The 24,594-nt window shown below is 41.9% G+C and overlaps 1 protein-coding gene and 1 long non-coding RNA gene across 3 annotated transcripts; one reads left to right on the forward strand and one right to left on the reverse strand.

The window, feature by feature from the left end:
• Positions 1 to 134: 134 nt before the first annotated feature.
• On the reverse strand, positions 135 to 5,021 carry MIMS2 (mitochondrial inner membrane structural 2). Of its 2 annotated transcripts, none has more exons than XM_090151987.1 (3): positions 4,826 to 5,021; positions 3,566 to 3,657; positions 135 to 2,647 (listed from the first exon to the last, which is right to left on the reverse strand). In XM_090151987.1, exons 1-3 carry the CDS (start codon positions 4,997 to 4,999, stop codon positions 2,431 to 2,433), a joined length of 483 nt encoding a protein of 160 aa, XP_090008113.1. In that variant the 5' UTR covers positions 5,000 to 5,021; the 3' UTR covers positions 135 to 2,430. The 2 variants fall into 2 exon arrangements, with proteins under 2 accessions (XP_090008113.1, XP_031472225.1); XM_031616365.2 differs by having other exon boundaries at positions 140 to 2,647; positions 3,488 to 3,657.
• Positions 5,022 to 7,871: 2,850 nt separating this feature from the next.
• On the forward strand, positions 7,872 to 23,769 carry LOC149915644 (uncharacterized). The gene is made up of 5 exons (XR_016471920.1): positions 7,872 to 7,972; positions 13,193 to 13,307; positions 16,726 to 16,840; positions 22,807 to 22,862; positions 23,549 to 23,769. It is a non-coding gene; the product is annotated as an uncharacterized LOC149915644 (long non-coding RNA).
• The last annotated feature ends 825 nt before the right edge of the window (positions 23,770 to 24,594 follow it).

Genomic DNA, 24,594 nt, shown 5'->3' on the forward strand with positions numbered 1-24,594 from the left:
CATAGCTACAAACTTGGACATAAAGCATTAAGATGCTTTGTTCCAGTATCATTGTTTTAATCACAAGGTTTTCTGCATTTTTGAAAAGGATAGTTGTTTTTAAAAAAAAATTAATTAAAAATCATTAAAAACATAGTAAAACTTGCTTGTAATTTGTCATTAAGTGCTTTCTCATTCCTCCAATTAAACAAGACAATCAGCAAACCAAGTATTTTCCAGAAAAACACTTCAAGCAAATGCTACAAGAAAGCAATTTATTTTTTTCATTGTCAGGAGCCATGGAAGGTCTTTTACTATTTTACAAACTATTTAAAAAAGATCTTTTACAAGCAAGGATTCGAGGATTCAAAATATATTCTCAAATTACTGTAAAATATTTAGCAAAAACTCATCTAAAAGTGCCAGTAGTTTATACAACCATCTTTATCTTACAGGTCACAATTTAAATGAAGGGTTTTTCTATTACCACAACAAAATCTATGCTGCTTGTACCTCTAATAACTTCCAGGTACACTTGCTTTAAATGAGTCTTGTTTTATAGAAACGCTCTAGGAACAGGGAAGGAAAAGTCTGACTCCTTTTATCACCTTCAGGACAAGACCTACATGCTAGAAATCACTGATCAAACAAAACAAGGCTGTCATTATTTGATTATTATGGAATCCTTTTTGTTACCCTTGGATAACAGAATGATGACCTGAACAGCCAGAAAACGTGTAGGAAAGAACATGTTTCTTGGAAAATGAAGCAAAAAGAGCCAAAGGAAGACTTTAATTTTCAAAGAAGCAGGCAGAGTAAAGTTATCTCTATCCAGCCCCAGGCTGTAGTAGATCAGAAAACAAAAGAGGTGGTGGCTGCACAGTATCCCTTCCTTTGCTGTGTAGACACTGCAGGTTTTTAGCTCTTGGATAGCCAGCAATAAGCTTCCGTCCCAGTACCAAATACAATATTCACACTGATTAACTAAGGATGCAATTTAATGTTATGTCTGAGCAGTGTTAATAACTTGCTCATGGCAAAGACGTGCCTCATTCTTCCCTCTTCTCTTGAGCAGTATTTCTTTTCAAAAAGAGAACTTGGCAAAAGAAAAAAATACTTTGATGGTCAGAGTAGTTTTCTGCCTTTTTAGTTCAGATTCCTGTATGAATAGAACTGTGTCAGAGCCACCATGGCATAAGTGATAAGCACAAACACAGAGGCAGACAGTGTCAAAAGAACAGATGAGGAAGGGAGAACAGATCCAAAAGACTCAGATGTGGCTTCAGTCATCTCACAGAAGCACAGTCCTAAGTCTGAAACCCAGGTTTAGCACAGGATGTTAAGCTGAATCCCTAGATTTGAAATCCAGTTTTTAGGTTAACTGAAAAGTGGTTATATGCAAATACAATTTAATAGGGATACTGCCCAAATAAGGAAGTGAATTACACCTTGAGTTGGTACACAACAGTCTACCAGACAAGCACAAGAATTGCTTTTGAGAAGTTCTGAACTGTAACATCTGGACTTCAGGTGAGGATCAGAGATTCATCCACAGGAGCAGAAAGCTCCCATTTTAACAGCTAGCTTAAAAAACAAAAACAAAACCCCAACACAGACCAACAAGATGTTCCCAGTAACAAAGCTAGGTCTCAACACCACAGTTACTTTGCCTCTCACTTTATCTTTGGAATACATTCACATAGGAGGTAATTCTGGTTATAATGATTTCACTAGACTCAGTATGAGTCCGTAGCATTTAAAACTGAAAGGAGAAGAAAAAAGACCTTAGGAAGGTCAGAAAAGCATAGTTTCAAGCAACAAAATCTTGAGATATGGAAGCACCACAAAGGAGCCATAATTTCAGAGCCATAATTTCAGCCACAATTATAACTGTGCAATAATTAAGCATACAGGTACTCTCATTAAAGTTAGCTTGGCATGTGTGTTGGATTGCAGGAGTGGGATCATAACATATGCCTTCTGCAACAAAAGAAACACTCACATAGCACCTTAGATCCCAGTACACCTACTTACCAATAGAACTATTTACATGGTCTATGGAAGAAACAATATTCTACTACTAGGAAAGGAATCTTATTCTATTTCCCAACTGCACAGTAATAAACTGCAACTGCATTTTGGCATGAAAACATTAATGATCCAAAAATCTAGAAAATAAAGATCCCAAATTGTACGTCTGTACAATTCTGTAAGAGACTGCACATTGTCAAAAGCATTTACATGAACAGTGGGAGTGGAAACCAGACTCTGTTTCAAGAGCTTTTTATAAAGGGGAAGACGAGGACAGCACTTTTCACTGCCACATCTACCTGAAAGGATAAGCCAGAGAAATGCAAGAGAAGGGCAGCATTGGCATGAATTCAAAGGAGTATCTGAAGAGCGACATGAATATTAAACATTTAAATAATAATAATAGACAGTAAGAAATTATCATGGCTTTGGAGCAGGAGGTTTGAAGAAACCAATCTTCCGGCAGTATCGGACAACAAATGGCACAGAAACCACAGTGATGCTGATCCGTACCGGGGCAAACAGCTTGTGAATGGCGTATGCCAACACAAACGTACTTGTACCAGCAGCCATTTTAGATTGCAATGATGATTCACTGAAACCAAGCTTGAAGAGAACTGGAGTCATATCCACACCGCTGGGGGAAAAAGAAAACAAGACTTCTCAGTTTATTTTAAAATGGCACACTGAAGAACATGAAGTGCTATTTACTCAGGGAATTTAACACAGTAAACTTCCAACTCTGGAATTTCTAAGTTTTGATAAATAAATGAATTCTTCCAGGACTAGCAGCCCGATTCATTTCTGTAACAATAACACATACGTTATTTTCAGATACAAATTTTGGTTTTAATTGCCAGGATCCCTACGAAGTCAAATATCTTCTTCGTTTATTGGTCACACAACTGCAGCACAGAGAATGCTCAGCCCCATGCACCACCTTCCTGGAGGAAATCATCAGTTCCTCCTCACAAAACAGACGCATCTAAAGCTGCTGCACTTCCTCCTGAAATCATCTACACAATATCCTACACCTCTTCTGTAAGGTTAAAACAGAAAATACTGGATAGTCTAATCCTCTGTTTTAGTGGCTGTTGCCTTCTGCAGTTTCAACTGTGTTCAGCTCCCAGAAAAAGAGATTTATCTCTAAGCTCCAGCACTTTCATACAGCTCTATCTCTACATGCCACACTACTGTTTGAGAACAAAAGATACCTCTGCAGGAAAGCAAATTCTTTCATCTAGTTTGGCCAGTTACTTTGGTGCAGTCTCTACTGTTTTCATCAGTCCACCACATCTATCTTCTCTCATGCCTGACTGGAGCTTAAACCAACTTACAGATCCATTTATACACAGAAAGCAGAGGATTCCTGTATAAATCAGACAAACTTAGAGCACGTCTCTTTAGAAAAAGCACAATGGTCAGACATTTCCCTTGTCCAAACCATTACAGCCTACAGACACTGTACAAACCACACCTTGACACAGCCACGTAGAAGATTCCTAAAGATATTAATGAAATTCCAACATGGAACGAAACTCCTACAGCACCATACTGTTTGAAAACTTGTTTCAGCTGCTGAGATTTGTTGAGTTTCTTGTTTTCACCACTGAGATCTGTGGCTGCCTTTTCAGGGGATCCCGCATCCTAAAAAAAAAACAGAACACAAAAGCAAAAGTATTAATTAGGATTAAGTACCAGATAATATTCTAATCAGCCAAACTGATTTGAAAGAATGGCATGTGTTGTGCTGCTTGGAAAGCTTTGGGAAAGAGCAACACTGTTCTGCTTTTTTGCACTGGGATTGCTGATGCCCGTAGCATCATACAAGCTCTCATTTTCCAACTATTCACATTAAACAGATGTACTGACCTTGGTGCATGTTCTTACACAACACAAGTTCCATCATAAAAAAAGGAGTTGTTATGGTCCCAGCATTCCATCTGATACAAAAGAGTGCCAAAGCTACCCACACCGTTTTGGGGAGATGAGGCTGAGATGCCAAAGAGATTTCTGTCCATATCCACAGCTTTTGGTTCGTGCCTGCACTTGGCAGGATTGTCACCAGGGCACAAAATACACAGTGCAGTCTCACAGTGCTCATGGTGAGACAAACCCACTTCAGTCAGCGATTTTAATCACGCCCTCCCCTCACCCAAAGCAAACAGATTATGTTTGCCTTCCCCCCCATTGTAATTCGCATTACTTTTTATCTCATCTTGAGAAAAACCACACAGATCCATAAACACGTATTAAGTAACTACAGAGCATAACCTTGTTCATTCTAACATAAGGAATAATATTAGAATTCTGTTGCTAGGCTTTGGCTCATCAACCAAAACGATGTTTGAACAGAAACTGAAAGCTGAAAAATGTCCAGCAGGAAAAAAAAACAAAACAGAAACACCTCCAAGCCCTTCACTGCTTCAACCAGATTTAATGCTAAAAGCAAGCGAGGAAACAATTTTCACTTATATATATATAAAAGCAAGCCCATTTAGCAAAAGCAAGCATTCACAATTAGACAACCCAATTATTTCCAGCCCTGATACAGCACTATTTCTGAAGCCATTCCCACCCTTCAGTTTCATTATAGGAAAGGACGAGAGAACAGCGCTCGCTGTCCGTCCATCGCAACGCGGCGCTCCGCGCTCACACGCCGGCGATTCCCGGCTGCCGCGGAAGCCCAAACAAAGCTCAGCGCTCCGCCGGAACGGAGCGGCACCGAGCGACCGGGCAGCCGCACGCGGAGCGCGCACAGCCAGCGCCTCGCCCCGGGCGGGCGGCTCCTCCGGCCGCGAGCCCAGCCCCCTACCTTAGCGGGGCTGCCGGCGGCGGCGCGCAGCGCTACGCGGCACGGCGGCGGTGGCAAGAGAAGAGGGCGACCGAAGCGCTGCTCGCTGCCCGTGGGGCGGAAGGCAGCGGCGTGCAGAAAGCTGCGGGGCAGTGCGGGCGGGCGCAGCGGGCCCGGCCGCAGCAGGCGGAACATCGCGGCACGGCCGGGCGGGCGGGCGGGCGGGCGCGCAAACCTGACAGAGCGAACAACCCGGCCTCCGACAGCGGGCGCCCTCCTCCTTAAAGGGACAGCAGCCCACTAGGCGCCTTCGCTGTGATGGGGAGGGCGCCCCCCGCCGGGCGGTGTGAGGCACTGCACTCAGCACTGAGCTGTCGGGGCGGTGGGGCAGCCTGGGTTGGAGGGGAAAATGTCTCTGCGGGTGGTGCGTCCACATCTGGGATGTCGTGAGGCAGAGCCCTGCCTCAGGTGGCTGCAGTTTCCCCCCAGGATAATGGTTATGATTATTATACGTGTGTACACACGTACACACACGTAGGTCGCTCCAAAAGTAATGACTCCTATTTATTTCCATGGAGACTTTGACAGATACAACGAGCACAATAACACTACTTGATAAAGCAAATTCTCGGCCACAGAACACTATTTTTTCAACACAGTCACCATCGTTAACTGTGCATTTTCACCAGCAGTGAACAGGAGCCTGCATGCTGTGCTCCTGCAGAGGTGACCATTGTCTCTGTTACCACCGCTGTAACACACCACCACCGCCTCACTGTGCTCACACCCGCTGCTTGGTTTCCATAAGAGTTCTGCAAGAGTTGATTAATATCAGTGGGTACCATTTTTTCCTCATGGAGGAATTCAATTCCACGCCTTTGCTTCGTATGCATTTCTATGTCAGACAGCAATCTGTCAATCTGTCCCTCTGCTGCCAGCTGTCACACGGCAACAAAATGTAACAGGATATTGGCAGGAAGGTTCAACCCCTACCGCCACACCACCAACATCTGCCTCTGACGTCGTGAGCCAACACTGAAAAATGTAAGGCATTACTTTTGGAGCAGCTCTTGTATGTATATTTACAAAATAAGGCATGCACAAAGTAGTCGCTCATAGCACCAACTGCAGGGCAGTACCAGAAGCTGGAACACTGAAATCCTTGGCTCTGTGCAGCACTGCTCAGTAACAGCTAAAACATGGGTGTGTTATCAGTGCTGCTTTTCTCCTAAAGCCAAAACAAAGCATCATTCCATGCACTGTGAAGATCACCTCAGTCCCATCTGAAACCAGCACAGCAGGCCTGTACACTGAGGTAATTTCTGTCATTCCTCACAGTGCTGCCATGCTCCCAAGGTCTGTGTGTGCATCCAGGCATGGATGTGGTTAAAGCCTTGCTTCTGCAGTTCTGATGTATGGGCTTGCAGTGCAGGCCACTTAATTAATCACTCACTTTATGCTGATGAGTCCCAGCCATTTGCCAAGTCTCATCATGCAGGGCAGAGTGTAACTGCAGAGCTCTTCCAGCCTCAAAGGGTTCGCAGCAGCTCTGAGACCTCCTGAGGCCTTCCGGCAAATGCTGAAGTCTCATGCATAGCCTCATTTCTGCATCATTACTCTAACAAGAGAAATAAGAATTAAAAATACCATCAGAGTAGACAGTACCAGGGAGAACTGTAGTTGGTGGGGAGGCAATGTCCCTGCCAGTGACCCCACTGTCCTCTATTTTAACCAGAAAGGCCTTGGTGAACAGGAAAGGTCCTTCCTCATTTTCATCTCACACCGTGGTGATTTCTGGACCTATTACAGTGTTCCAGCCACGTAACGTCAGTGCTAACAGAGGTGGAGTCGTGCCTGCAGGTTGGCACTAGCCTGCTCAGAGCCAGGGCTTTGCACAACCACACTCACGGCAGTGATGTGAAATGGCGGCTGCGTGCACTGCACACTGCCAGGGGACAGCAAGTGTTGTGTGAGCCTATCGCTGCACACACAGCACGTCTGGATGCTGAGCTCCAGCAAAAAAGTGCGTTTCTTTTCCTGCTTACTGAGCCTCTCCTCTCCAGGCAGGCTGTTGCAGTGGTGTAAGCAAACACGGCAGTACAATGGGAGAACTGTGAGACATAAATAGGAGGTTTTCCCTCCGGAAGAGAGTGCAGTTGGGAGCACAAGCTGAAAGTGGAGAGGACAGCACTGAGCGGAACAATGCTGAGACAGCATGGTGGGAGGCTTTGTTAAGTAGGATGCACCACGGAACAGATGGGTTTCGAGGAGAGTCTTTCAGGAAGAGAGAGAGCTTTGCATGCATTAAAATAGAGTCTGTCCGGGGCATAACAAAGAGCACTGCCAGTTCTGGGGATTTGTGTTTTCCTTAGTTCTTCATAGATTCAGTTTCTCCCTGAATGCTTTGCAGGGGAGTAGTTTTCTCCCAGCGCAGTTTTGTTTATTTAGTATGTTGTTCTGTTACTGTTCCAAAGCAGTTTGTTTGCTACTGTGTTTTCTGACTATTTATACACCCTCACCATGATGCCAGCGGACAGATGACATCAGCACACCAGTGTTGTCATCTTAGCACACCAGTTTTAACTTTTCCCCCTAATTATAATAAATCCTGAGCAATCTCATCCAGTAAAGGAGATGCCACTCAAGTTCCAGCAGCGTGGACTACCACTGGGCTTAGTAATTCTCAGTTCCTTTTGAGAGAAATCTAGTAACTGCTGAGTAACTTGGAGTCACAGCTACAAGTTTTTCACAAGAAGAAAGTGCTGAGAGCCATATTTCTGTCTGAGATTTTCCTGTAAGAAACATGTAGGCAGTTGCTACAAAATGCAGGTGTCATGGCCCAACATGTTCTGAATTGCTGGTGCATGCGATGGTGGTGGTTTGCACACAGCAGGAGGGTGCAACTAGATGGTCCTTAAAGTCCCTTCCAACCCAAGGCAATCTATATTGTATGGGAGCTGTTGATCACGGCCTGAACCTCTGACTGATTGACCACCTGAGGCAAGAAATGAGTCAGCTGCAGGAGCACAGTGAAGGCAATTCACCTGTGCTACCAGAAGGAACCTGACTGCACCTCTCCTAGACCCATTTAAGTGCTGACTGCCAGTGAGGAAGGGTTACTTTCTAGAGATTGCTCCTTGTGGAGTTTATTGCAAGCCTACAACATTGGTGAGTATTTTTCATTTATTGTCTTTATACCGCAATAATCCTGCTTAGCCTAACTTCTGTATACCTATTAATTGTACATGTATGCACAGGCACTGCCCTCTGTCTGGCAGATTCATTGGAGCCATTGCCTGGTGTAGAGCATGGAGTTACTGTCCTGCAGTGTGTGTGTCATGCTGCTGCTAGGTGTATAGAAACCCAGGGCAAGTGGAGAGAAGAGCAGTAGTCAGTTAATGAGGCATAAAAGCAGATGAGTTGGCAGCTTTATATGCGCTGTCTGCTGTCTCCAAAATCTCAGTGGGAGACTTTCTTAGAAGCAGGAACCGACAGTACCAGAAACATCAAGCCATGTGCGTTCCTTGAGAAACAAACAAATGCTCTGGCTTAAGATATTTTAATATAAACAGAATTTACAAGCACAGAGAGGCTAAGAAAAAGAGGAAACTGAACTTTCAGTGGCAGCTCATGAATATACTTCAGCACAGACACATCTTGCACCATCCTGGATGTGCAGGTCCCTCTGAGGTACCTGCAGCAACGCACAGCAGCGAGGAGTAAGGCCACAGAGTGTTGAGATGTGAACCCCAAATCAAGATAGCTTAGGGATCTGTCACTGAAAACTAGACTTGAGTTGGCAGCGTACTTGATCTACTGTATTTGTGACATGTCTCAACTACTGCTGCTTCTTCCAGCTTTTTGCTTTGCAGATTTACTATGACTTTCCTTTTGTAATGATTTGATGAGCAGGTGTGCTGGCTTTGTGTTATTCACATTATTATTTCATCATCATTATTTATCATCAGGAAAAGTGAAGCTATGAACTAAAACACGAGTTTTCCAACCAGCAGTACATAAAATGTCACCTGAAGTTACATTTCAATATCAATGAGCCTTTATTTTTTCCATTATGTAATTCTCACATGATTTGTTCCAGAGTTGGTTGTCATGCTTTTATCAGAAAACATATAATGAAGTAATGTAGGAATGTCCTCTATCAGTATTTCTCTTTAAGAGCCTTTATACTTTCCCTCCCATAATTTAACTTATTGAAGGAAAAAATCTTTCTTGGTGTTTTTATGGTGCTGTAGAAAGAAACAGTGGCAGAATTGAAGTGTTCTATGGTATGCAATTCCTGTAATTAGAAATTCATGCTAAGAAAGAATCCACATTGAATATCCACTGTTCAATCTATGGTTTTCCAACAGTATAAGGTAAACAATGCCACAGGCACTTGTGGAGCACTGCAATGTTCAGGAGTTTAGCTCATAGGGTAAATGTGATTAGTAGCTGAGTAACAGATAACCTTTAATGATGGATCAGTCAAATGGCGATGAAGAAAAGTTAGAAGTCTCCTAAGTTTTATGTATAGTTTGGAGGCAAATTCATTATATGTTTTTCAGATCTTTTCATCTATTTATAATTCAGGGATTTTGAATGTGGTAGTTCCAAAACATAATGCCTTCTATTGGGCAAGTAGGAATTGGTTCCTGTGTGAGTGGGAGACAGCTGCTAATGCGTGATGGAAGCTAATAATTTAGTATTATTATAAATGTAGTAATGCCATGGGTCATAAATGTAATGAGACAAGCTGGGCACTGAGCACGAACCTCGTTCAGAAAAGAGGCTAAAGCAAATTTTGTTTTATCACCCTTATCAAAGGGCATGGCATGTGAAGTAGAGTTTTAAGAGGCTCCGTTCTTTAATACACTGGCATTTTCACATCATGTTCCAAGGTTGCTTAGATTATGAAAATGAGGTAATATGGGTAGAGGATAAGATAAACATGAATTTAAATAATATCAGTCAAGATTTTATTGTTTCATCAACTTTAAAACATATATGTGAAATATACAAAATGTATATTATTTGAGGAATCTGAATACAGTTTATAAAGATATTTAGTATGAAATTTCTTGTGCCATGAATGCTACAGGCCATCTTTCAAGGGCAAAGTCATTAAAACTGAAGACAGTAGTCTTCTATTCTAATAGAACACTGTACTGCTGGGGCAGCTACAGCGAAGGATGCCAGCCCAGAAAGGTTTACCTGTGAGGCAGGAATGAGGGGTGAGAACATCTCCAAACAGGAAAGTAAAGGAGGAATGATTTCTCTGCAGATCCTTGAAGGATGTGGCTGTATGGCCCCATTTTGTTTCAGTTCCCTGGAAATTCATGGGATGCTCTAATGCAGAGCACTGATTATCCAGGCAGAGGAAAACATATCTTCAACCCAAAGCTCACTGCAAGCAGATCTGAGTACGTGGTGGCTTTTGTGTAAACCTCTGCACAAAGATGAATTGCACAGATGGGCAGATCTTGCTCCCTGGTCTTGATGACCCTAAAGGGGCACAAAATTTCTGTTGCTGGGGAATGCACAATCTTTGGAATCGTTACCACCTTCTGTCCTTAGATTGATAGTTATTTTGCAGCTACGTGCAAGTAATTAATTCAGCTACCTGTGGTGTGGCATTGGGATTAGTTATCCATGGCTATTTACTTTGTCACTGTATCATTCTATCAATGCAACCCACATCTCTGGAAAGGAGCCCTCAAACTTATAAAACAATGAAGTCAACTAGCTCAGGAAAAGCACAGCGCGTTTATTTATGAATATAACACAGAGAGGAATGTGGAATGTTACTGTTTAGTGATGTTTTGTATGTTTGCTGCTGCTATAATGAGATAAATCATATTTTGTGAAGTCAGAAACTGTGGGGCCAAATTCGGAAGCTGAATGTCCAAACTGCTTTGCTAATTCCTCCTCAAGCTGTTTCACACCCCTGCTGATTCCCACAGACCCTCAGATTTGCACAGACTCCATTAGATTTACCTTTGGATTTAACTCTCAGATGAACATAGCTCAGCTTAGGAAAGGTAAGGCAAGAGATGTTTTGTCTTTGTTTTTCTAAATATTCAGCAATTGTTTCCACAGATACAAAAAAAAAAAAATGGTTGTCCTATTCCACTTCAGGCTTAAAAGCTATATAAATAGTTGATAACATTCTGTTGTTGCAGCCCATGATTCAGATTCTCAAGTGCAGATTTCCTGCCCTTTGCTCCTCACCAGTGTTGCTATAAAGCAAATCGTCAGCTTATTCAGATGAAACAAGTAACAGTCAAGGCCAGATACCCTCTTTTCTACCTCTCGCTTCATAATGCCATAATGAGATTCTGGCCAAAGAACTCAGTGCAATGCAATATTCAATCTGCAGTGTACTCAGAAAAGGCTGATATGAATGACCCAACGCAGCCATTTGTCCCTATTTGTATGAGGTTATTGGCAATTCTTCTCACATCTTTCAGCTGGTTATACATTGCTGCTCTGGGACGCAGCCTTTCAAAGCGAGTCACACAACCAGTTTGCACTCTAATACATGCAAGTGAGTTTACCTTTTTGCTCCTGAATATAAATCTGTTTTGCTGAAGAGGTTCTAATATGACTGACCATAAGAAGGAAAAGAGTGCACTTCCTCAGAAGCATTGTTGATGGGGCTAAAGATGGCCAGTAAGTCTTGCCAGCTCTACAGATCCAGCACTGGGGAGCAGTAGAGAATTTGGGATACACCCAAATACTACTTTTAATATTTTTTAATAAAAATATTATTTGCATTGATAAAAGCATTGAATAGATGCAAGTAGCTCATATTAAGAGCTAGAGAGCATTAAATGTTAACTGTGGTTTGTAACCTTGTTGTGATGTCTAACGATCCCCAAAGCAAGGAATATTCTTTTAAAGCCTTTAACCTATCACTCAGAAAATATCTGTGTAATGTACGTCACGTTTTCAAGTGCTGTTTTGTAAAGTGGGACCACAGTAAGAGAGTGGTGCTGTATAGAGCTGTCAGCCTTCAGATCCTACAAAAGAAGGAGCCTGTTCTTGGGCCACCACTCGCTGTACTGCCAGTGCCACGTTACTGTATACCTGGCTCTGGTCATGCATTGTGGTGCTGCTCATTATGTGATCTCAGAAGGAGAAAAGAAAAGAGGCTGTTCTTTGGCTCTGGGCATGTGATCACCCTGTGACTTGTCATGTTCTTCTTGTGACACTCGTTAGCTGGCACAAACACCCATCTATCAGGAGCCAACAAATGTGAACGCAGACATTCTGCCAGGAGGAGTGAAATCGTTTGACATATCTGGCAGCTGTTATTTGAGAGCAGGCATTGTAAGAACTTGTTTGGAACCAGAAACCATTCAGAAAGACGTTGGCAAACTATGTGCAATTGCAAGGAGGCAGGATACAGGAGTACTGTCTGTTTATTGATAGGTATTTTCCCCTGCCCAGAATGCGCTTTATAAAGTTCAGTCAATGGATGGCACTGCTGGCTTTTCACAGCTGGGCTTGTTTTGGGATCGGGCTTGTGCAATGTTTTTATGACTCACCATTCAGTTCAAACCATGTCTGAAAACTTGCTGTTACAAAGTGGTTATTTCAATGGCAACCATAGAGCTAACTCATCTGGATCGAAGATGGGGTAGATGTGGGCCATTAAGGAGTTTGTAAGGGAAATGTAACTGAGTCTCAGGCAGTTCTCATGCATCGCTCCCAGGTTCTCCTTACAGAAATGCTGGCTGCCCTTCATTCTGTGAACATAGTAGCAACAGAGTCAGCTGGCTGTTTTTTATTGAGAAGGCTTATGGCACGTTTTACTGCTCAACCTGTTTGAGCTCCAAGATAACCTGAGGTCAAGTAATAGTTCGGTGTTGTGCTGGAATAATGAGCTCTGCTGAGGAAAAAAAAAAAAAAAAACACTATTATTTCAGGCCTGATGCATGCATGTATGTATCTGCTGGGAATATGGACAGATAGCAACTAAACTGCAGAATGTTTCTTACCGCTCCAGAAAGTTCATTCTTTATCCTTTAGATGTGCATCCAACTGCCAAAATGCACTTTCCAGAATCACTGGAGGAGGGAGGGCACACCAAGTATCTTCAGCACTAGAGAGGAAGATGGAGAAAAGCCTTTGATTGCATTGTTTCCAGCTTTTTTCATTATCCCTCTGGGATGCTACATAGTTTCATACTGAAACCCCAAGTGGTTTCTGTGGTTCATGAGCTTCCACATACTGACAGGTCACTTGTCTTTTGGAAAGCCTTTAAGATGATAATAATCATGAATTGCTAGTCCCTTTGTTTTTAATAGGGTTCAGGATTACTGAGCTGTAGAAAATGGGAGCGTTTTGCTAATTGGCATCCTACAGCACTGCCTGCTTTGTTCTTAGCTCTTTGTGAAGCCTCAGATCTGTAGTGGATGCTACATGCACCACAAATAACCAGGGAAGGATGATTCTGAGGAAGCTGCTCTGCTGCCAAAGAGTGAATTTTGTTGACCTGAAGGTAAGATTTTTTATCCTTGTATTTCAGCTTACAAAACCCAATTTTGCCTATGTTATAGGGAAGCCTTCAGCTGCCTCTGATAGGACTGCAGGCAAACAGATTGTACAGGAGAAACAGATCTAACAAAATATATATGCTATGAACTCCACTGGGTTAAACAGTTCTGTTTTGTTCTCATTCATTGCTGTTTACCAATTGCTGATCACAGTCCACATGAGTTAATCCTTTCCATGCAGCCCTTGGGGTTTGGAGTTGTTGCTGGATAATGCTTGAGCCCACAAACATTAGGCATGTGGTTGTAAGCACAGTTTCCATGGGAATTGTAATAAAAGCTATTTAAAGAATTGAAGAAAAACAAACATGTCTTTTGGAATTTTTTGTACCAGAATAATTGATGCTAAAAGCTAGTGTGCAGCATTTCACACATTGACAAAATAGTGCACAGAGGTGGTTAATTCTGCTTCTGTTGGGGGTGAAGTGCTCACAAGTACCTGTGACAGGAAAGCAGCACTGGTAGAAGTTACACACACTTATAATTCTGCTCTCCATCCACTCTGTGTGAGGATGAATTGTACTGATGAACACTGCAGCCCTTTGCAGCTGTATTCATTATTGGTATTTAATTCTCAAGCTTAGATCAGAGGGAGCAGAAACACTTCCATCCTCTGTGCTTCTCTGTGATTACCCCTGGGATGACTGACATTTCCAAGCTCCACATTTTAGCAACATGAGCATATATATGAGCCTGGAATGGCTGTTGTGCAGTGACTTTATCTGCTCCCTTTCCTGGAGCTGCTCCTGGGGGCAGCAGAGGAGGAGATGCTGCCTGCTGTGCAGTCCCTCTGGGAATGTAGGAACAGAAGGTGTTCTTGAATCAGGCATCCTCATGGGGGGGAAAAAACCCTCATGTCTTCGCTGTGGTGAGATCTCTTTGCCAGGATGGCCATGAATTTCTGATCTTGTCTCAGGTGAAGGTATTTTAAGGCAGGGTATTGAAAAGTAAACCTCTTCAATTATTTCCTTCTTTTCGTTACTAGAATCAAGTGAGGAATTTAGAAGGAAAATAGAAGATAAAAGCTTTGGTCTTTTTGCAGCTCTGAGAGTCTGTATATCATCAGAGTAGCAAATTGGGGCACTCAGTACTCATGATCAGCCTAGAATAAAAACCAGAACATAAAACACCAGGAATGAAACCAGGCTGTGCTGTGAAATGCTTCCCAGCAGCTCTGCTTTCCCAGCAGGTAAACTGGGAGCAGCAAGGCAGGGAAAGAGGCTGGGAACAGTGGAAAGAACTGCTTCAATAGCCAGAATCTTGTTACGGGCTGCCAGGGAAAAGGTGGCTGACGAAGAACATAAATGATGAGTTCTGTGAGATCTGAAAACACCTCGTCAGTGTCATTTTGAATCAGGTCACTGTTGCCCAGTGCTGGAGTATCATCATCAATGCTGAATATGATGAAACTGTAGCAACTGGGCGCATCCATTTAAAAACTGGGTCAGCTGTCTTTTAGCATTAGTGACAGTGTTCTCCAGCTGTGATACATAAATACATTTTCCCACACACCATTGCCAGACATTTTATTTTCAGAGCTGACAGTCCCTGGATCAATAGCTTATCTGATGCACTTTCTGGGCCACCTACAAGAAGTTTTGCATGTGTGAGATTGGAAAGAAATTGTCTTTACGACAGCCCGTTCTCTTACAGCTCTTTCCCTTGGAAAAGGATCTTCCCAGCAGGCAGCAGGGGACGCACTTGTAGGAAAGATTCTACAGAGCTGCAGCTTTGGCTGCTCTGAGCAGCTCTGCATTGCCAACCACCACTGGGAATGGTGGGAATTGGCTGAGTGGAAATTCACTCGCTCATAACCTGCCCTGTTTCTGTGGAGCAAATATAAAAACCTGCTGCTAGAAGCACACGCTGACATTCGGCTCAGCGTGGGTTGCCAAACAGGGCAATTAGGGCCTGACCTTGTGGCAAACAGCGCGTGCTGTGAGAAATGCCTCAAAAACTTCGGGGCTTTTCAGATTTTTATATAGAGGAATGAAGAGATGATCCGTTCACAGAATGTTCTTCAGCGGACAATACCAATAGACATGAAATTCTAAGCTGCACATTTGTGCTTGGCAATAACTTTTTAAAAATGATGTAAAATGCTAGCTAGAAATATGATTTCCGTCTAGATTAATAGGTGCTGTCGCATATGCCACCAGAGCTAAAGAAAATACTTTGAAAGTACTACATGAAATCTTCTAAATGAGACTGAAGGTAAAAATTGAAATCATTTCCTCTGGAACTTGTATTATGTTGAGCTTGTTATCGACATCTGAATAGCATTTCTGAAGCAGCAACCATATGCGCTCACAAATAAGGACACGTATTGTACACTTGGTGTTTTTTTTTTTGTAGATAGAAATGCTCCAAATGAAGGAAGAAATCTTTGTTGTTAGGAAAACTGCTGATAATTGAAAAAATGACCTTGTCCAACTTGCTGTTGCCTACTGTAGGCTGCCGGGCACCCAGCTTGATGTTATTCTTGTTTATCAGAAGGGCACAAGAATGTCCTTCAGAGAAACTCTTTGGCTTCCTGGGAATTTGTTGAAGACCACGGAGCAGAACTGAATATTTTTCTTTTCTAAAAATCAATGGTAGTTGCAAATTTAATCAATAATACAGAAATGGTAACATTACCATCCCTCTTTCTTTCTTAATATGAAAAGACTTAAAGGTTGCACATTTCTGTGCTCAAAGGGTCAGGTCCTTGGTAATTTGAAAAGTAGACCAGTAGTCTGCAGTGGCTGGGTTTGTGTGCACGTGTGTGACTATAGGATTTGCTAATGATTTCCAAAAGATTCAGAATTCTTCTCTTTCTTTCATAAGCCATAGCCTAAAATTCCCATGTGCTCCCAGGTAACGTTTTGTTTGCCTCAGTTGGCCAGTCTTACTAACATGACAAATAAGTTTGAATAGAATTTGTCCTAGGTCAAATTTGTTGATGAAATTCTGTCTGCTTTGGGCTGTGAAAACAAATCAGGAAGAATTTGCAATGCTTTTGTCTTTAAATAACAACATTGTGTTTACAGAATCACAGAATGGCCAGGGTTGGAAGGGACCTCAAGCATCATGAATCTCCAACCCTCCTGCCTCATGCATGAGTTTGTCAGCAATTAATGAGTTTGTCAGCTTTTTCATCCTGACAGAAAGCAGAAAAAGGCCACTCTCCAACAGTGAGATAAGTAAGGTGAAGAAGTGCTTTATGTATTGATATTCTGTGCATCTACAGTAACTTGAGGGAAGAAACAAGTTGAGCTTCAGATCCTCAACTCTTTATGGCAGAGCTCATACTTAGTCCCAAGTTTTCCATGAAGATGTCACAGTTTTGCAGAGCATTACTGAATAAATCATGTTTCCCTCTGACAGAGCTGCCAGTAATGGAAGAGAAGTGTTGTGTCTCACTTCATGTATTTGGATAAGAATGCAGTCTGGAAATTGCCTGCAAAATGGCTTCTGTTTCCTGGCTTTACATATGCTGAAGGTAAATTCCATAATCTTAGCTATTTTTGCATTCATAAAAGAGTACACTGATGAGAAACATGATATGTTTTTGGGAGAACCAGTGATAACTGTAGCAAAGTGTTTTTTTCAGTAACTTGACATCTATGTTGTGTATATATATACTGGATCTGAATCAATTTCAATCTGAAGTTTAATCTTAATGAAGAGTTCTCCTTTGTATCACTTGCAGTTCATTTTTCTCTTCATCTATAATTCTCCCACTTTTTGACATTTTGAACGAGCTCTTTGTGTGGCTGCTCCTGTACCAAACAAACAGAGGCAGAGGATTCTTCCTTCGCATATTTGTCTTTTTTTAATGTTTTTTTTTTTTAATTTGAGTAGCCATAAAAGAACAAACAAGTGGGATATAATCGTCAAATGATAACTCCCTGCCTCCTCCGCATCCATTTCTTGTACTTTTCTTCCATTTCCTGTGCTACCTGCACTTTTGCACCCCCTGTGATGACAAAACTGACCTCAGCATGTTGCCAGCATTTATAAAGAGCTTAACAATTATTTGCATGGCTGACTAGAGAGAAATGTATGCCCTTGAGTCCTGGATTATGGGCCTGTCTGCACAGAACAACAGCCTCTTGGTGCTGGAGGGCAGTGAGATTTGGAGCCTGCGCACGCAGGGAAGAATCAGAGAAGGTTTTGAAGAGAGACTCTTCCTATGAATAGAGACCACAGCAATGGACAGGGAGGCAAAAGGAGCTTCGCTGCCTTTAAGTGATTACTGTTCCTCTGATTCAAGGGGTGAAATTACCCTAAGAGGGGAAAAGGAAGGAGGAATGGAATAATCTCTGGACTTCTTCCATTGACCCTGACCCCACCAGCAGACTTTCTTTCTTTTTTTTTTCTTTGTACTTTCCTCTTTGGAAAGTATCTATGTTAAAAAAAAAAAAAAAAAAAAAAAAAAATTCTCAAGTAATTCCCACTGCTTAAGCACATTCCTTGTCAGTCTTTCTACAGCTGAGATTAACTGTGCAGGTGAATACTTAGGGGAGGTCATAGTGTGTCTGAGAGCCCACAGCACTGAATTGCAGGAGCATTCAGACAGGATCCTGCTTTGGAAAGTGCACCTGAAGTGCTAGAAACCATTGGCAACAGCCAGTGACTATCCAGAGTGCTGAGTGGGTGAGGAGAATGAAAACCAGAGCTGCTATAGGATTCAGTGCTGCACCAGACACCGGGTGCCACGTTATTTCATCATTCAGATAACTGCAATTTTCTAATGGTACAATGTGCTACCACATAATGGCACTGCTACTTTGGGAGCAGGACTGAATTAATACTTAAGAATAGCAACCTGCAAGTTACACCAGTCTTTGACGCTGTGGTTCCCTCAATCAATATGCGAGATAAACAATGCGTGACAATAATGGTGTAGTTATTAGGGTATTGGATATTGGAAAGGAAAAAAAAATCCAATCACTTCCTCATACTGCAGCCAGAAATGGACATACTCTGGTGTTCTAGCAGGCAGGGAATCTCAGCAGTGTGACTGAGATGAAAGGGGATGCAAAGCGTGCAAACCAAACTGCTCCTTATCAAGAAATCCTTTGATTCACTGCGAGCCCAAACATGTGTCTAGTTCTTTTTTTTTTTTTTTTTTTTTTAGAAAACTGAATCAGTGCACAAAAATTGCAAATATAGCGTGTTGTTTTCTAAGGAAGATAACTCACCTTTTCACACCCTCCTTTTGAAGTAACATTGCTCATTACCAACACTTAATATCCTCATATAGAATTCTACTACTACTATGTAATGAAGACAGTGAATCACCCAACCTCAAGTTACAGCTAATGAGAACAGAAACACCAGTGCAGGAAAACTGATAAAATAAATCATAATCTCACACAGGTTTACGTGGAGGCCTAAACATTGCCTTCAGTGCAAAGCTTGGAGCTGAGGATGCAATAGCTCATGAAAGTTTTAGGCTGCATCGAGATGAACTTTGTACTTTCATTCTATTAAAACATTTGATGTTTCTGACCCCAAATGAAAGCTATTTTCTGAACCATTACCATGGTGATGCACAGCCAGAGTATTGTCATTGCTAGTGCTGTTAGAGCTTTATTGAAATGCTTTGGGGCTGAATAAAAAGTTCTATATGAAATGATAGTACATCATGTTGGAGACTGTTTACAATGTTGTGCTAAATAACATAGTTATAGAGTTAATGGGCTCTCTAAAATTATATCCAGAAAAGTTACCAGAAAAGTAAAAAGACCAAAATACACAGAGCAGCAAATATAGACGTTAATGCCTAAGTACCATCCAGCCTCTCCTTCCTAAGCACTGCAGGAAGAAATGTTTGCTAGCAAATTGAGTAACTGGTTTTGAAAATTGTCAGTTTGCAGGTAAGAGGCTCAGTATTACCTATTCTTAAGAAACTTCTTTGGATGCATAGAGTGCTTACTATTGTGAAGCTAATGGGCATGTTTTTTATGAATACGTTTTTCCATTTGAATGGTGGAAGTGGTAACCTTTAGTCGTAGACAGACAAGATCATTTCAATTCTAGGCTGAGTCTGGCAAAATTGATTGATTAAGAATCTGATGTGCACATGGGCTAAATTTTTATTTCCCTGCTGATAATCCCTATGTGATGATCAGATTGTGAAATTGATTTTATGTATATTTATCTTGGATTTGATGAACTCATTTCTCCTCTGTTCTCTCCTGCTCTTAAAAACATGCTGGATTCCTTTTGTTTTTTTTTTACAAGCTGACTTTTAAACTTCATATTCTGTAGAACCAATCCCATCTTTGCCAAAAGCAGTAAAGCCTGCAAAACCAGATACATGTGTTTGCTGTGAAATCCTGACAGTATTCAGGGCTCAGCAGGAATTTAAACCAAGATCAGGCAGTTTAGATCCCACTCAGCACACCAGGGGTCAAACCCCATTAATTTTTCCAGGTTAGGCAAGAGTGCTAAAGCTCTACAGTTGAGGTGTGCCAGAGTTGGCTGATTTGCCTTCAATCTGTGTGCTTGCTCTGATTCAGGCTGGTGCAATCACTGACATGTGTTTTTCCTTGTATGTAACTAATTTTAACATATTTTGCCATTTCCTCTCAAAATTCATTAACAAGAATAAAACCATTATATTTGCATAAATCAATGACTAAGCACGTAAGTTAGCTAGGCTGTTAGAAACATCAGTATTATTTGAAAGCAGATCTAATTATACACTGCATCACATATTGGGTATTATTTCTGTCGGAACTGCAAAGTGGCTAAATTATTATTTTGATTAAGCTGAATTCATTCTCATTTATCTGCCTTTATCTCCTTCATTTTTACTTCATTCAGAAAAAAACATAAACGTGCATCAGTGTCCCACTCTGAGCAGTGGTGATACAGTGCTGTTCTTCATAAGAGCAGAGTCACGGGGAGCAGGGAGAAGGAAGGGAATAGGACAGAATATTTTAAGTCATGGGGCTGAACTTCTCAAGAGGATTTGGGAATTACTTAAGAAGTCTATGTTAATGCAAATCAATGTGAATCAGTTCAGCTTTGCATCCAGAAGTCCAATAGATGGGTTGAACTGGCAGCTCAACCTTGCTTGTGCTAACCATCACTCTGATGGGCTGCACCTTCTGGCAGGTCCTCAGCAAGTCAGTTATTTTTTTTTTCCCCAAGGATTTTTATTTTGCAGTATCTGTGTCATTTCCTGAGACTGATGCTCTGCTAGTTGGTAAGTGCTCTGTCTCCTGAAGGAGGCCCCTGACATATCAACCATGCATTGTCTAAATAATGGGAAAGATTGCACGAGATCTTTCATGATTAACCCTTGTTCTCAGGGTGGGCTCCTGTTGCACACAGCATCAGGGAGGCTGACAGGACACTCCAGCTGGTTCTTGTCCTTTGCCAGTCATGTAAGCAGGGCTTCACATGGAGGCAGGGAGAGCAGCTGGGAGCCATGAGGCTCTCCAATCTGACACACAGTGTGCATCTCTTTTCTAAGGAAGTGACTCAGCCCTTCATTTCCAGATCCATCTGTACAACTCATTAACACTTTGCCAACTAAATCATAATAAAAATAAAAGATCAGCAATTAAAAAAAAAAAAAAAAAAAAAGGAATCATGGCAATTGTGGCAGAGCTCCAGAACCCACTTTTGTCACTTGCTTGGACTGTACTCAGTCACCTCCATCTAGTCAGGCTGTAGGGACTATGACTGTGCTTATTAACCTGAAGCTTTGCAGACCTTGTCACAGATAAAGGGCAGCTTGTGTACTGAATTGCTATCTGACCATATAGGGCTTCCTGTATTATACTTCCAGTACTGTGCTGTAGCTTGGGCAGGTTAACAGAGGTGGTGCTGGTTAACTGAGAAAGTACTGTGGATTTGAAGGATGCTGGCTCTACATTACCCATTGTGTGCTGAGTTGGTGCTACTCTGCATAGCCATACTTTGTAGCACCAACAAAATGCCTCAAACATTTGTTGCCTCTGAGCTTTGCCAAAGATTCTTTCTGTCTGCGATGTCCAGAGCACCCACAAGGAAGGCAGGAGATGGGATGGCTGCCCTGAAGTGCCTTTCCTCACTGTCCCTCTGAATTTTGCACAACTGATAGGAAAAACAGAGGGAAAATGTGTTCAGCAATTAACTTCTTTGTTCAACATTCACTGCTGCCTTAAAGGCTGGCTACCAGCAGCAATCACAGGTTAAATGAACCAATAAACAGATTAATGACTGCGTTTCCTCTATGTGAAAACAAAATGAAACAAAGCCCTTCAGATAAGCAATGAGCCTTTTGGTTGTGGTTGGGTATCTTGAGCCCAGTCCTGCTCCCAGCACTGTCAGAGGCTGATTACAGCCAGGTGCTCTGTGCTTGGAGGCTTTCTTTTCCCACAGGAAGACCTGTGCCTATAGCATGGGGGTTGTTGCACTGTTCTCCAGCCAGTCTTTGTTTCTGGCTCCCACTCTGCTTGGATGCAAGCTGTGTGCTACTTCTATTTCCCCATCCCTTTGCAGTCTGTATACAATGCAGAGTAATTAAATTAAGGATGCTCTGTGGGGAAAAAGGTTGAAAGGAGAAGGCTGTGGCACCTGGGGGACAGCACATGAAAGCAGAGCATTAATTGCAGCAAAATGATCAATTTGATTTCTTATACAAATGTACGTGGGTGCTGTGAGGTGCCCAGAATCAAAGCACATCAAGGGAACCTCACACAGGGATGCCCAGAAGATGTGCACGTATGTTCCATCTTGACATATATGAATCTCTTTTCTTAAGACTTTTAGGTATGTATATGGCACAGAATAGTGGGTCAGAAGATTAACATGTCACCACTTCTTTGCATCACTTCTCCAGTAAAGCTTTGTCATCCACAGGGATGGGGATTTCAGGGAGAGAAAGGGTCTCAATATGATCTTGGTTTCAAATAAAGACAGAAAATCAAAATCCCTATTTTTCTCCCCATATTTCTTGACAACATCAGGGCAACAATCACTGCAATGATACTGGTGGCAAGAAGTCTGCTTCAGAGCTTCCCCATTGCAATGGGAATCTGGAGATGGTTGTAAGGCTTAAACTATTGTAAAAGGAAACTGCTACATGCTGTTTCAAGAGCTGACTTAAAAAACTATAAATCCAAACTCATTCTAATGCCAATTGCACTGAACTACACACTCGGCTAATTGCAAAGCTTTTAGCTATGTTGGTTGTCTGTACACTCCTTACTTCTCTGCCCAGGAGTCCCAAATTACATATAATGGAAAAAATTAAAGCATTAAATGGTTACTGGAAGTGGCTGAGATTGCAGCCTGCCATAACATCTCTTACGTCACATGTACAGGAAACAAAAATGTTATTGTCTGGGACATTTCCATTCACCTACAAGATATCAGGAAGGCCTACCACTTGACTTTCACATGAAAAAATGTTTATCTTTGAATGCTACAAAATAGAAAAAGAGGTTATTTTTTTTTCCTTAGAATTCTTTAGTGATTCTGAAAGACCTTGGAAAGCTATAGAAGCACTCTGCAGATCAGTGAGTAAAAAGACAGAGAAAAATAACAGAAATAACTCAGTTTTCATGGCTAACTTTTTAAGTAGCATGCCTTGAAATACTGCTTGGGAGAGTATCACTTGGTGGTGGAGGGTTTTATCACTGGGAGGGAATAAGGGCTCCTCCTCAAAGGAAGGGATCCACGAAGGGACAGGGACACAAAGCTGCTTCCTCCTGAGGAAGGCCTCTGTTGGTGCAAGCAAAGCCAAAAAGTTGTGCAACAGAACTAAATGGCTGCAGATATTTCCCCCTCTGTAGTTTTTTTGTAGTTACTGATGAAATGTTTAGCTTGAAGGTGCCATAAAGAGTCTTCTTTCACCACAATGATGTGAACTACCTGGAACTCTGGGAAAATGGAATAATCAAAATGTACTGGTCTTAAACTGACCTCTTGCAGTACTTTCAGCATGATATATTGACCGTTTATTACATGGGCCTTTCTCTTTCATATTACAATTGTCCTGAAGTGCATCCTGCACATTCACTTGGTGTTACTGCTGGGCTCCCCGTTCTGCACTGCTCTCAGATGTTGCTGTTTGATAGCAGTAATCACGAAGTCCTCCTGCTCCTCCTTATTAATGAAATGTCATGCAGTTTGGGAGACAGTGTAGGAAAGCTGTTTTCATCTATAGACATGGCAGTTATCTTCCTTGTCTTTCTTCTTTTAGTTTTCTGGAGGAAAACGTAACAAAACAAAACATTTCAAGTGCATCATAGCATACCTTATGTGGCAGCATCTCTGAGAGGAGCCTGTTAGCAGGGTGGCACAGCGTGTGAAAACTGGAGTGAGTTTGGATGACCTCCTTCTGCTGTTCAGAAACAACACTGTGAGCCTCGCAGCGTGTTTGCTTTTTCTTTGCTTTGCAGGAGTGTCCCGGAGAGAAGATGATCATCTGTTGTCAAAAAGTAACACCTTTTCTAACAAGAACATTAGGATTAGAAGCATGAACCTGGAATTATGGCAGTGTATTATAAATGGGAGCAGCTGGAGCACAAAACAACACACAGATCTATGCTTCATGAAGAAAGTATGGGAAAGGTACAGCTGATATCTACCAACACAATAAATGTTGTGCAGAAAGGAATTACTGATGAGTATAAAAAATCCTGCTGCGTCAAAAACGTCTTTGCTCTCATCCATTCCTCATGGACATCTCTCCTAAGGTATTTGGCAATCAGCTGCAGACAGTTCTGTTTGTTTCTGAATGAATTTTCAGAAAGGTGTTGTTGAAGAGCAAGAAGATTTTTTGCAGTGGGATGGAGAGGCCATTGGCAGCGAGCTACAGGAGCTCTGAGCATAACAGCTTTTCAGGAGAGGGTTTTTAATGGGTAGGATTTTCACTTCTATTAATAATTATTTCTTTTGGGATTGAGTGATGTTCTCCAGTATTTTTTTTTACCGTTACTGGGAGTTATGTGAAGGCCTGAAGCTAGCCACTGTAGTAATGGGAACTACATTCTACTCACACAGCATACGAAAAAGCCCTGTCAGTATTTCACAGTATGGTGCCAAGAAACCCTTAATTTTCATGTGCTTGTCTGTAAGAGGTATTTGATCTGTATTTTTTTGTAATAAGAAACTTCTCTAATTGTCATTTAGTGGTGGTATCCAATGATTATTATCCTATTCACTCAAGTTACTTTCTGGTGGTGGATTTTGTCAGAACCTGAGCTTTTTGTCACATCTAGATTCAGGATGGCTCCATAGCCTTCC

The sequence above is a fragment of the Phasianus colchicus genome, chromosome 17 (assembly GCF_987193195.1).
Source record: "Phasianus colchicus chromosome 17, bPhaCol1.hap1.1, whole genome shotgun sequence".
In the NCBI taxonomy this organism is placed as follows: domain Eukaryota; kingdom Metazoa; phylum Chordata; class Aves; order Galliformes; family Phasianidae; genus Phasianus; species Phasianus colchicus.